Consider the following 13,776-nt stretch of genomic DNA (forward strand, 5'->3'; position numbering starts at 1 on the left):
AAAAGTTAGTTCAAATATCCAGAAAAGAGCCCAACCTGGACTATAGAAACACTTCTGGTGGTTAGATGAAAGCTAGCATTCCTCAGGAACTTGTCATGCTAGTTCCTGTCTACCAAAAGGAGTCATTTCCCTCATCTCTGGCAAAGGTGTTCTCCAATGAACACACCTGTTGTGCCTATCAGCATATCAAGGTCCATGAAAGCCTCCAGGCTCCCTCAGTACCTTACTCACAAGTACTTGTTACACATCTCAAAGCCTCCAAGCCAGTCTCCTTGCCCTTAACTCCCTGCACCTACTCATCCTTCCTATAACCCAGCTCAGTATGCTCTGTTCCCACTCTTGCTGTTCTCACTGTGCTCTCTCTGTCCTCTGTCCCTGCTCTTCTCTCTTTTCTTGCAAATAGCCTGGGTCATGTCCAATCTGCTGCTCGCATTTTCTCTCTTCTCTTGACTCTTCCTGATGCCTGTGGCTGTTTTCTCCCTCATATCTACAATAAAATTTTTTTTCCCTCATATCTACAATAAAAATGGAATGCTCATGTCATCAGTTTATACAGTGTCATTAAAACAGACTAAGAAGAAGACAGATGAGTTAGCTACAAAGATAGACTAAGATAGACCTGGATATAGACCAAACAGATAGAAAAGTGTTAGGTCAGGCTGACTGTATGTCTAGAAATGAGCTCAAGGTGGACTGCATGTTTCCAGACCAAAAAAAAATTTTTAAGGTGAAGTTTATGGAAGTTGTAAAGGTCCAAAGTAATGATTTAATGCTTGCAAATGAAAATTGTAAAGAAAGAGATTTTAGGTATGTGAAAAAAGAGATTCAAACATGATACCTACAATGTTAAGATTTCAAAGTTTAGAATCTTAACATATTAATTAGTAGAGTTCTGATAGGCTATTAACCTAGCTGTAGATGGATTTTTCTTAGGACTGTCTGTTATGGATTTGCTGTGGGTCCTGAGAGCAGAGGGGGCTGGGCTGGGCAGGGCCCCGGTACACCACTCAACAGGATGCCAAAGGTGGCTGGTCCCCTGGGCATCCCCAGTGGCTAGCCATGTGGGTTGTAGGTGGGCAAGAGGCAGACAGATAGGCACACCATGCAGATGGGTTTGCTGCAAGTTGCCGGGGTCCCAAGCAGGGACGGCACACGAGACCACGCTGCAGATCTCCATGTGACTGAGGTGGGCAGGCAAGAGAGACAGATAGGCACACCATGTAAAGTTAAGTTAGATATTTATTAGATGGGTTATGGAGGGGAAAGAGAAAGGGGAAAATGGGGTAGAGGGGAGAGAGAGAGGGAGAGAGGCTGCTTTATGGTTTTGGCCCCTGGTCCCTTTAAGAGGCAAACTACGCCCACTCCCTCCCCCATCCGCTGAGGCAGGCTGATCTTCAGCTTCCAGCCTGAGCTCACTTCTCTTTTCCATCTTCTTCTCGGAGAGGCAGCTTCGCTTCTGCCTCTCTCCCCACTTCTCTGCTTCCCCCCTTCTCTGTCTCTTTCTCCTCCTCCTCCTCCTCCTCCTCCTCCTCCTCCTCCTCCTCCTCCTCCTCCTTCTCCTCCTCCTCCTTCTGTCTCTCTCTCTTTCTCTCTCTCTCTCTTTCATCTTCCTCTCAGAGAGGCAGCTTTGCTTCTGCCTCTCTCCCCACTTCTCTGCTTCCCCCTTCTGTCTCTTTCTCCTTTTCTCTCTCTCTCTCCCTCTCTCTCTGCCCCCTTCCCTTCTTCCTCCATAACCCCCTGAATAAACTTCAACCTCACCCTGCATGTCATGTCTATCCATGTCTCTGTCTCCTGCCCGCCCACCATGTGTCTCCCTGCCTGGGACCAGCCACTGCTCAGGGACCAGCAGCCGCCTCTGCCTGGAGCCCACTGCCTGCTGCCACATGGCCCGCCACCACTGCTCTGAGACCAGCAGCCATCTCTGCCTGGGACTGGCTGCTCCCAGGGCCCACTGCCTGCCGCCACATGGCCCGCCACCACCATTTGGGACCTACAGCATTTCTGCTGCCTACTGCCACCTGGGATCTTGCAGCATTTTTTTTAAAAAAATGTATAAAAAAACTGCCTCTCCCAGAGAGAGGACAGGAAGAGGGAAGGTGGGTATCTGAGGCTGCTGGCAGGAAGGGAGTGGGCGTGGCTTGTCTCTTAAAGGGATAGAACAATCATTGAATTCTCAGCTCTTTTTTTTATAATAAAAAGCGGGGTATTAGGCACCACAGGTTGAAGGTATTAAGGCGGCAGATTCTCAAGACTGCTCCTGGCTTATTTGTGGGTGTCGTCTCTGGGGCGGGGGATACCTGAGAAGGCTGGGTGCTGGCCACATAGTGGCATAGCTAGCTGGTCTCTTTGCTCCTGTCCAGTGTTTGTAGCATGGAAATGTCTGGTGTCTCTTAGACCTGGTTAAGGTATTGGTAGAACAGAGGACAAAGTAAAGTTGAGGGAAAAAAATTTAAGACCAGGGAATTGAGGGGAGCATCCCCTAGGCCATGAGTGGGAACATAAGGCCCAGATGGATCCAGTTGTGACTGGAAGCCAGAAAGGCCAGAGGCCACTCTGAATGGCCTTTGACAGCGAAGGGAAAAAAAGGAAAAGAAATGAAATGAAAAAAAAAAAGACATAAAGAAGGATCTGAGGGACCCTGGACCCTTAGTCACAGGTGGACTGGCCTCGGGTCATTCCAAACACAATTTAAGCTGAGGGAAACAACCATAGCAGAATGGGGGAGACTTACCAATGGAAGCCAGGGTGGAAGTAGAGGAACTGGAGCAGGAGGACCTATGCAAGTCATGGCACCAAATGTTATGGATTTGCTGCGGGTCCCGAGAGTAGAGGGGGGCCAGGCAGGGCCCAGGCACACCACACAGCAGGTCACCAAAGGTCCCCTGGGTGTCCCCAGCTGCTACCCATGTGGGCGGCTGTAGGGTTAAGCCAGACCATGGGGGCAGGCTTGCCTCGGGTGAGCGTTTACTTATAAATTGGGCCCGCAAAAGCCTGCGCGCCCCTTCCTGTTTCCTGTGCTCCACGGGAACCTTGGTTTTGTGAGTCTGATTTTTTCCATTAAAGTTGTGTATATATTTATTAAAAAAAAGAGGGGGATTAACTGGTTTGATGGGATGATTGGTATTTGTGAGTTACTGTTTTTAGAAAATTGTATTAGTACTGTTTCCTGTATATTGATATATTGAATATTGAATGTGAGTGTTCCTACCTCTATTTTTGTATAAGAGTATGCTTATATTGTATTGATACATCTATCATATCACAATGTACATTTCTACCTCTGATATTATTTATGTAATAACATTGTTTACATTTGATATGTAATGACATTGTTAACAGGTGAAGATCATTGTCTTCATATATTGCACAGTTTTTTATTCTCTTAGTCTTCAAGTTAGATAGGTATTGAGAATTATATGTTTGTCATGTTTTTTTTTTTAGGTTAATCAGGTCTTCTAGATACATAGAGATTATATTTAGTATAGATAGTATAATGTTCAGCCTCTTTAAAGAGCTGTAGAATATGGCCTTTAATCTAACCTAGAATTCTGTGCCAACGAGACACAATTACTCCTGACAATGCCACTCTACTCCCGAGAGAACGTTGAGCACCAAAGACACTCCACTGGGAGTTTGTCTTCTTGGCAGAACTGGCCTTTGGGTTAAGAAAAGCCCATACCTCAACTACTGACAAAGATATGAAACAGGATTGTCTTATCTTGCCAAGACAGGGTAGGATAATTCTAAGAAAGTTCCTTGCATTTGATAATGGTATGTCAGTTATGTTAGGCCTTAGCCAAAGTTGGTTGACTCAACATTGCGAACGAGAATTTGGGTGATTGCCCAGGTAGTCTGTTGTCTCTGTCATTTATGGCACATTTTGGATATCTCTCATTTGTTAAGTAATATTTATTCCCTTCTCAGATCTTTGACGGAGTTAAAGATTATATAATTGTAATTACTCTCTACATTATTTAGACTACTTGAGAAAGAATGTCTGGCAAAACTTTTGTTCTCAATATTGTTTGTTATATTTATTATTTGTTATTATTGTTTATAGTTTGTATTTGGTTTAGTTCTGTCTTATTTAGACAAAAAGGGGAGATGTAGGGTTAAGCCAGCCCATGGGGGCGGGCTTGCCTCGGGCGAGTGTTTACTTATAAATTGGGAGCGCAGAAGCCTGCGCGCCCCTTCCTGTTTCCTGTGCTCCGCGGGAACCTTGGTTTTGTGAGTCTGATTTTTCCATTAAAGTTGTGTATGTATTTATTACAATTTGTCTGCATTAATCTAAGCCGCCACAGGCGGTGGGTGGGCAAGGTGCAGACAGATAGGCACACCATGAAGATGGGTTTGCTGCAAGCTGCTGGGGTCCCAAGCACGGATGGCACATGAGACCACGTGGGAGACTCCATGTGACTGTGACGGGAAATATAGATACATCATATAAGGTAAAGTTAGATATTTATTAGATGGTTTATGGAGGGGAAGGAAAAAGGGGAAAGGGGTAGGAGAGAGAGAGAGAGAGAGAGAGAGAGAGAGAGAGAGAGAGAGAGAATGAGGCTGCCTCTCCCAGAGAGAGGACAGGAAGAGGGAAGGTGGGTGTCTGAGGCTGCAGGCAGGAAGGAAGTGGGCGTGGCTTGTCTCTTAAAGGACCAGAACAATCATTACACTGTCAGCTCACAAAAATGGCATGGAGAGTTATTATTAATTATATAAGCTCAGCCTTAGATTAGGCTTATTCCTATCTAGTTCTTATAATTTAAATTAATATATGGTTTTAAATCTATGTTCTTTTATGTGGCTCAGTTACCTATATTCAGTATTTCCTATCCTGCTTCCTGTCCATATGGTTGGTGATTCTGTCTTTCCTTTTCCCAGTGCTTGCTCTCCCTCCAGAAGTCCCTGTTTTACCTACTGCCTAGCTATTGGACATTTAGCTTTTTATTAAATCAATCACAGTGACACATCTTCAAACAGTGTAAAGGAATATTCTACAACATCTGGCCTTGATAAAACACTGGTTACAATTATTCTAGTTACAGGCTCAAAATTTTAACTTTCCTTTGGTTGTTTTCTAAATATAGATTTAAAAGTACTACTCATTATAATGAAATTATCTCTAGACAGAGGGAAGAGTATTCATGCTTTTAACCCAGAACCAACTTTTGGTTTGGTAACCTTGGGCTGTTCCTAGTTTTATAATGTAATTGGAGGTTGGTTTTCCTTTTAATTCCTCTGTCTTTGTCTGAATTTCTCTAGTATCTGTTTTAGTAAGTTTTTCTAAGGCCTGTAACTTATCAGTCAAAACAGCAGTATTTTCGCTAATGACTTTTTCTAAGGCCTATATCTTGGCACTCATGTCAACCAGCTTCTTTAGGGATAAAACAAGAATTCTCAAACTGATAATGTTTATAATTGGCATCACATAAACCCCATCTAAGTTAATTACCCCCTCATTTAATTGTCCCATTTTTTGAACATCCATTGTATAATCATACAGAGACCTAACTCCCTCCATCATAACAGTGTTTACCATTTTTTAAAATGGAAAAATCTCTTATTTTTTAAATTAATTCCCCCTTTAAGAATTCCCGATTGTTTCACCAAATCTGCTGCTGCTGATGGTGAATTATGAGGCTGGTTACTGTTGCATAACACATCTGAGCAGAGTACACAGGCAGTGCACAGCCTGGCTGAGGACAGCTGCAACTGCTAGCTTGTAGACATGAGCTGAGAACGTGTGGCGGTTACAACAACAGTAGAAGCCTGAGCAAGTATCAAGACAAGCTATCTCGTGAGACAGCAGCTTGAGGAATGGGTCTAGAGGAAGCCTGCAACCCATGGGGAGAGGGAGCTGTCTGAAACCCACATAGGGGATCATGCAGAAGAAGCAGGTGCGACAGGAGCTGCCTGAAGGCAGAGCTGGCTGGTGGTGAGGGGCTAACTCTGGTGGGAGTTGGAGCCTACAGGCCCGTGGAGATTGCTGTAGAGAAAGTACAACAGAAAAATCCATTACTTGCTCAGAGGGCTTGGGGACGAAAAGGAAAACCTAGCCAGAGGTGCAGTGACTCCAGTGGGTGCAGCTCCCACATGCAGCTCCAGTTCATGCTAGTGACTGCAAAGCCACTGACAAGTGGCTAGTTTGTATATACATGCCCTGAAAGTTGGATATCAGGTTAAGTGTTAATATATTTAAGCTTTATCAATAAAACTCAGGAGTCAGGTATTGGGGTAAAAATCTGAAAGATCAGAGAATCAAGGGAGCAACCTCTTCTGTTCCTCTGTCCAAAAAGAGTTGAGATCCTGCCTCAACCTCGCCTTACTATTTCCTGTCCTCTCTCTACAGTTCTCCAAACCTCTATGGTTACTAGTGACTGGCTCTGCCCTCTGGCTCCAAGCACACTTTGTCAGAATACAATGAAAATATCACACAAAACACCATCCAGGCCATGAAAACTCCTTCGAAATGGCCTGCCACTCACCAGCCCCAGGTGGTCTTATAGAACCTGCAAGCCCTGGACTTGCTGAACACTGTTGTAAACCAGTTCAGCTGATGTGACTGTTTCTTGTCTCCTCAGGCTGGGTCTGCAAACCAGATGCTTCAGATGACTGCTCCCAAGTCCAGGCTTTTGACCAATATTCCAACCTTTCTGGACCCATATTATGATGACCCTACCATAGTGCTGATTCTGTCAGAAATTACAGATTTTGTCATCAACAAAAGGCTGGAATGTTAGGTTTCAGGCAGTCAATATGTAGGTCTCAAACTGGACTCAGTGAAAATGGTGGGTTGATAAAAGTCATTCCTCAGAAACTCGTGAAGCAAGTTCCCATCAGCCAAAAGGAGTCATTTACCTCTAGCAGAAGAGACATATGGCTACTTGTGGCACCCATCAGCATATGAAAGTTCATGGTGGACTCCAGGCTCCCTCAGTATCACAAGTACATGAAATGCTACCCATTTCAAAGTCCACTTTAGCATCCAGGCCCTTCCCTGCCCCCTAGCTATCTGTCAGCCTTATAAACATGATTTGTCCACTAAAGATAAAATAGATATAAATATTGTAACTGTAATTCTTACTTGATAACTGTTTTGTTATATGTAATTTTACTATGTTAAAGTTAAAGCCTTTCTTTTTTTTGTTTAAACAGAAAAAGGGGAAATGATGGAGGTGGGTCTTGTAATAATAAAGAAACTGCCTCGGCCCTCATAGGACAGAAAATTAGGTAGGCGGAGTAGACAGAAGAGAATGCTGGGAAAAAGAAGCTTAGGAGGAGTCGCCATGATGCTCCCACTCCAGACAGATGCAGGTTAAGATCCTCTCTGGTAAGCCAGCTCGTGGGCTACACAGAATATTAGAAATGGGTTAGAACAATTTGTAAGAGCTAGCCAATAAGAAACTGGACCTAGCCGGGCCAGGCAGTGTTTGAAAGAATACAGTTTCCGTGTAATTATTTCTGGGCATAAACTAGCCATGCGGGCGGCCGGGTGCCGGGGACGCAGCCCTGCCGCAGCTCCTAATTCAACAACTCCAGACTATTTTCTCCATATCTTCATTTTATATATTTTTAATTAAAAATTATTGATTTAGCATAAAATCTGACATTCTCTTATATATTTAGTTTTGGTTTCTTCTACCCTCATCTCACTCCTCTCATCTCCTGAGCTCATCCCTTCTCTGCACTCTTTTGCCTCCTCTCTTCCCCTCATTACTTTCATAATACCCCTCCCTTACCATATGGCTCAGCTACAATACTCTTAAAAATATATCCAAAGAATTCTATCTTCCACAACAGAGATACTTGCACATTTATGTTTATTGTTGCTTTTTTTTCCAACACAGTGAGTAAATGAAGTCAACCTATCAATGTCTATCAATAGATAAACAGATAAGGCACAATGAATTTTTATTTTCCTATTTAGTGAAATAAAATTATAAAATTTTCAGTTTTATAAAAATGAACACATTAACACAAGTCTCATAAAGATAAATATCACTCTCATATGTGGATCATAGCTTCTAACTGTTGTATATTTGTCTCAGTGTGGGAGTAAGTGAGAATAGAGGCCTGGAAACTAGAAAGGGGCTTACAGTTTCATTTGAAATATAAAGTGAGGCTTGTTGTTTGTAGCTAGAGCTAGGTATATAGAACATAAGGAAATATCTATCATTTAGCTATTTCATATTACCAACACTAAATTATTATTGAAACACTAGTATATAAGTTTACTACTACAAAGTCTTTCAAATATTTTTTAATTTTTTTAATTTTTTATTTTTTTATTTATTTTTTATTTATTTATTTTTGGTTAACAAGACAGGGTTTCTCTGAGTAGCTTTGGATTCTGACCAGGAACTCTCTCTGTAGACCAGGCTGGCCTCAAACTCAGAGATCCACCTGTCTCTGCCTCCCCAGTGCTGGGATTAAAGGTGTACACACCAACACCCGGCTAACCTTCTTAATGAGAAAAGAAAATGAATAAAGCAATTTCTTCCCAAGGACTAAAGATTTTAATTTAATTGGGAAGAAAAATATAAACCCATAAGAAAAATTCCTTTTCACCTAAGTAAAACTTTAAAAATGTTGGGTTTCTTTTTCAGCTTGTGTTAGTTTTTACACTCTGTGTACATACTTATTTGAATGGATTCTTAACTGAGTTCAATTATTTTACATTGTTTAGCCACAAAGAATCAATAAATGAGAAGTAGAATATCTGAGGAGAGATAAAGTGGTAACAGTTTTCAAATTACCAGTAAGGTTGTTCCTAGCAGTTCTCTCCATTTCAGACAATAAGACTTTCTACTTGCTCTTTAGATTACTGAACAGACGTTTATCCTACTTCAGAACACAGAGCACTTCTTATTATTATTATTATTAGTCTCCCTCTTTCAAATATTATGTTACTATTCTTGCTCTTTAAAATAAACATATTTTGTGGCTGGAAAGATGGCTTAGGGAATTAAAAGCACTGACTGCTCCAAGTTTAATTTCTTCCCAGCACCCACATGCCAGGTCCAGTTAAAGGGAACCCTGACACATATGGCAAAACCACAAATTCACGTAAAAATAAGATAATATATAGTGTTATCTCTCTCTGCTTCCTATTTAAAAATAAGCAAATAAAACTATAAGCTCACTTTTTAAAAAATGAGCATATTTTTCAAATACAGAATTTTTTCAGGGCTTGGTGTTGTATTCAGAGCCACACACCCACTATCAAACCACCCTATAACTTGTTATACCCTGTAATCCAAATAAAACTTCAACAGCAAACATTTCTGAAGCTCAATGGTATGTGTATACTTGTAAATATTTACACTTTAGTAGATGAATATAACTATGGAATGAAATTGTTCCCAAACATTACAACGCAAATAGTGCTATCGATTTTGTAATGTCTTCTTGGGAAAATGCAAGTAAAGTCTAGTTAATATTACCACATTCTTAGTTTTGAGAACAACAAACATAAAAATAACACTTCCTTTTTTTTTCCACACAGAAAACATGAAAATTAAGTGCTATACTCAGAAGGAGGGAAGGAGGAACGGAGGAAGGAAAAAACTAAACTGTGAGTAGGATCGTCAGTTCTCAATATAACTGAAAGAGAAATGAAAATATTCCTTTCAACATTAATTAACCAAACTAAAAGAAATGCATTTTTAAAATGTTTCACCAAGAAGTAGGTCAGGTAGGCTCACTCCTAGTTTCCTTCAATCATCTTCCCAGCATTCTCCGAAATTATGAAGATATTGATAGGTGGTAATCCAGGATAAGCTGCCGCAGTAACTGTACTGTTACGTTTTGGTAGTCTGGAGGAACTTTTCTTAATTCCAAGATATTCTCAAACTTTCTGGGCTTTCTTCAACAGAAACGCAAAGTGAATCATCAGTGATGATCAAGTCTGGTTAGTGTCACCGAGGCAGATGGAATCTTCAGGATGTTGCCAACCCTTGAGCTGATGGAGTAGCTTCTCATTTTCTTGGACTTCTGCTTGACTGCCCATACTGTCTAGGGTCACTGTCTTCAGAAATGTACAGGAAGTTACATGCCACATACATGGGGAAAGATAGCTCTTGGCCTTCTAGGTTGATCACTTCTAGTTCTTGATGCCTTCTCAGGCAAAGAACTTGATAGCCAGTGTCCTTCCTTAAAACAGCATTTCCAGTCCCATCAAATGAGATCACACGCAGACGAAAGACAACTCTTCTCTGCCAGAGTAAGCTGACACTAAGGCCACAGGATTTGTTCAGTGCACTGCGCCGGAATACAATGCACCTGTTGGTGTAGGACACCACCAAGTCCCAGGCAAAGTTGAAGCCAGACCAGCTCCAGCTGCACGGCTCATCTGCATCAAGTTGCCCTCCACACCGCATGCTGTTTCCACGGATTTCAGACATGTAGACCTCTGTTGGCCCAAGTTCCCTAGACTGCTCTGCCTGAATAAGCATTAGCCATTGCTCTTTGTATATTGGGGTCAGCCATGTTGCAGGGATCACTGCATCTTGTTCAATAATACGTGCTGAAGGCAGGTCACAGATGATGTAAGCGAACCTTAGTTGCTGGAACACTGGCCCAAAGGCTCTCCCCAGATCAGTTTCCAGAAAAGGGGTACCATCTGAATTGGTTTTGTACTCATCAAAGTACAAGTCAGCTGCAGCCAACAGTGCTTCTTGGGATCCTGACCATGTGGGTTCCAGGTGCAGGAACATCCACTTTTTCAGTGTAGTGTATACATCTATCTCCACACCAATCACCAAGAGATCTGAAGAAGCAATGAGCTCTTTCATGAGATCCAGACCGACACCTCGCAATAGTTCGCTGTTTTGCCGGATCATCAGGTTGTCTAAGAACCACTGGTGGCAAATGTATCTGATGTCCACAAGTCCGTAATTCTCAGCACTGTAGTAAAAGCTACACACAGTCCCGACATTGACTGAGACCTTCATTATCTCCTCACACTGCAGAATTAACTCATCCAACTGCAGCATACTGGCTGTGGCCAAGAAGGCGATGACTCGGTTGGGAGGAATTGCTATGTTATTACTGTATAAGTAGCCCAAAGTCTCATAGAAAGACTCACAATCAATATTCTTGTCAGGCATCTGCATCTCTACTACATCCATGTTTGTCTCTAGCCAGGCTCCGCTGAACATGCTCGCAAAGTACCCAGACCGGCATAGGTAGACCCGGTGCAAGCACCACTCCTCCTCAAATGCGCGGATCCTTATGTCACTGTTCTCACCCCTCAGGAAAAGTGACTCAAAAATGGCTCTGGACTTAGTCTGGGCCATTTTTTTCGGGGGGACTTTATCCGGGTGTCCTTCTGGACTGGCCTTCCGCTTGCGGCCTACCTGACTAGGGCCAACTCCTGATGCCTCACCCGCTTCACCTCCCTGCTCTTCCTGGGCAGTGGCCGCTTGCGCTTCAGCAGCCTCTCCATCTCCTGCGGGACGATTTCCTCTGAATGAAAATATACTCTTTACAGCACCCATGGCTTCGTCTGAAGGGTGAAAACTTCCTCGTCAGACGTAGAGGCCAAAAAAACGATACCTCAAGCCAAAAGGCGGCCGAACGCGCGGCTGAACGGCGCGCGGCTGAACGGCACGCGGCTGAACAGCGGAAACATCAAAATGGCCGCCAAGATGAGCCACTCAGCAAGCAATACTATCAAGTCTTTTGGAGACTTGCGCCCCCTACCTTGGAGGACCACACATTGCACTTCCGTCCAAAACTTTCTGTTCTCGGGCCAGTCTCACAGACATACCTTTTCAGGCAGACCTCTCGGTTTATGTTCATTAAATACAAGTAGAATTACTCATCTAAAAGTTTGGATGATGATTACTTTATTAGGAATTACATCTTGCTCCCATCTTTGTCCTCCAAACAACTTTCACATACCTTAATAACTTCTACAAATGCATCATCGGCACAGATAGTGAAGCTATTTTCTATATCCTGTGGTGTTTTAAAACTGATTTATTAAAATAATGTTTCCAGCTATACAGCATTTTAAAATCATCTCAGTATGTATCAAAGCCATCTGTTTGCAGATCATGCAAACATTTTCCCCAGAAACCTAAGAAGTAAATATAAGACATAATCTTAAGGTATTAGGAAGATCAACTAGTCCAAATTTAAATCTGTTGGGTAAATTAAGGTCTGGACTTTACAAGTTAGTAATCTAGTGAGGGGCTATGTTTCAAAAGTAAACTTCTGCTGTGGCGTTTTCTAACCGTTTCATGGCTTAGATAATGTGGAGATACAGCCTAGACAGAGGGAGCTTTGTGTCTTCTTGATACACTGAACATAGATAGAATTTTCCCCCTAGTAGACAGATGTACTGAATTTACCCTAAAGGATGACAGGGATTACTAAGTTAGTACATAAATAGTTCTTGGAAGAGAATTTTTCTATACTGCAGGTGAAAATTTAGTTTAAACATTCCACAGTGATATGGTTAAACACCCAGGTTAGAATCCAAAAAGAATTACTTGACTACATATTTTGGCATAATTCAATTGTCAAACTTGGTGTAAGGCCAAGAAGCAGGGTAATAAGATGAAACACATAGGATGCATACAATCAGTAAATGTGCAGTACATTTTGAGTATCTGAAAATCTCCTTCCTCTTTTGAGATATATTTATCACATAACTATTACAAATTGCATTGGTAGAACATTTGCTTAGTATGCACAAGGTCCTGGGTTTGATTGTCATAACCAATTAAGAATAAAAAAAATAAATATGGAAATAGAATAAAATAATTGAAATACGAAGTTAGTTGTTTAGAATTTAATCATCCTTATATAAACCAGGGTCATCTAGGAAGAAGGAACATCATTTGAGAAAATGCCTCCATTTGATGGGCCTATAGCCAAGTCTGTGGGCATTTTCTTTATTAATGGTTGATGTAGGAGGTCCTAGCCCACTCTGAGCAATGCTACCCTTGGACAGGTGGTCCTGGAAAGTATAAGAAAGGTAATGAATGAGCAAAATGTGAGCCTGGTGAGTAAGCCAGTAGGTAAGGGTCTTCAGGGGTTTCTGCTTCATTTCTTACTTTCAGGTTTCTGCCTTGAGTTCCTGCCTGGCTCCTTCAGTAATGGAGTATGGCCTGAGAATTGTAAGATAAAATAAACCCTTTTCTACTCCAAGTTGATTTGTGGTAGTTTGAATGTAAATGGCCTCCACAATCCCACAGGGAGTGGTACTATTAGGAGGTGTGACTTTGTTAGAGTAGGTATAACTTTGTTGGAAGAAGTGTGTCACCGTGGGGGTGGGCTTTGCGGTTTCATATGCTCAGGGTACCACCCAATGTCACAGTCTGCTTCTCATTCTCTGCAGGATATAGGACACTCAGCTACTTCTCCTACACAATGTCTGCCTGCATGCTGTCATGCTCTCCAGCATGATGATATTTATGGATATTCATTTGACCTGTATATGTATTCAGTTGTCCTTATGTGATTTTAATAAGTATCCTTGAATTTCACTTTCCTGCATGCATTTTGTTATTCTAGTTTCATAATTTGCTTGCTTGGTCTATAAATTTGAATTATTCCTTTATTTTCTGAAATAAACTTCGGTTACAAATCTTCTTCAATTACTACTCTGGTGTATTCATATGGTTTTATAAGTACTTTTAGATCCTATTTTGGTATTTTTAGACTCTAATATTGCCTTTTTTATTAATATAATGCTTTTGTTAATTCTTTGATAATTTTATATATGTATATAATGCTTTTGTTAATTCTTTGATGATTTTATATATGTAT

General features: G+C 41.7%; 1 protein-coding gene across 1 annotated transcript; it reads right to left on the reverse strand.

The window, feature by feature from the left end:
• Positions 1-9,974: 9,974 nt before the first annotated feature.
• LOC126493131 (germ cell-less protein-like 1) lies at positions 9,975-11,495 on the reverse strand. The gene has a single exon (XM_050129948.1). The coding sequence runs from the start codon at positions 11,493-11,495 to the stop codon at positions 9,975-9,977; it is 1,521 nt and encodes a 506-aa protein (XP_049985905.1).
• Positions 11,496-13,776: the final 2,281 nt, after the last annotated feature.

Source organism: Alexandromys fortis, unplaced genomic scaffold (genome assembly GCF_014885135.2).
Source record: "Alexandromys fortis isolate MF-2015 unplaced genomic scaffold, M_Fortis_MF-2015_v1.1 scaffold_317, whole genome shotgun sequence".
Classification (NCBI taxonomy): domain Eukaryota; kingdom Metazoa; phylum Chordata; class Mammalia; order Rodentia; family Cricetidae; genus Alexandromys; species Alexandromys fortis.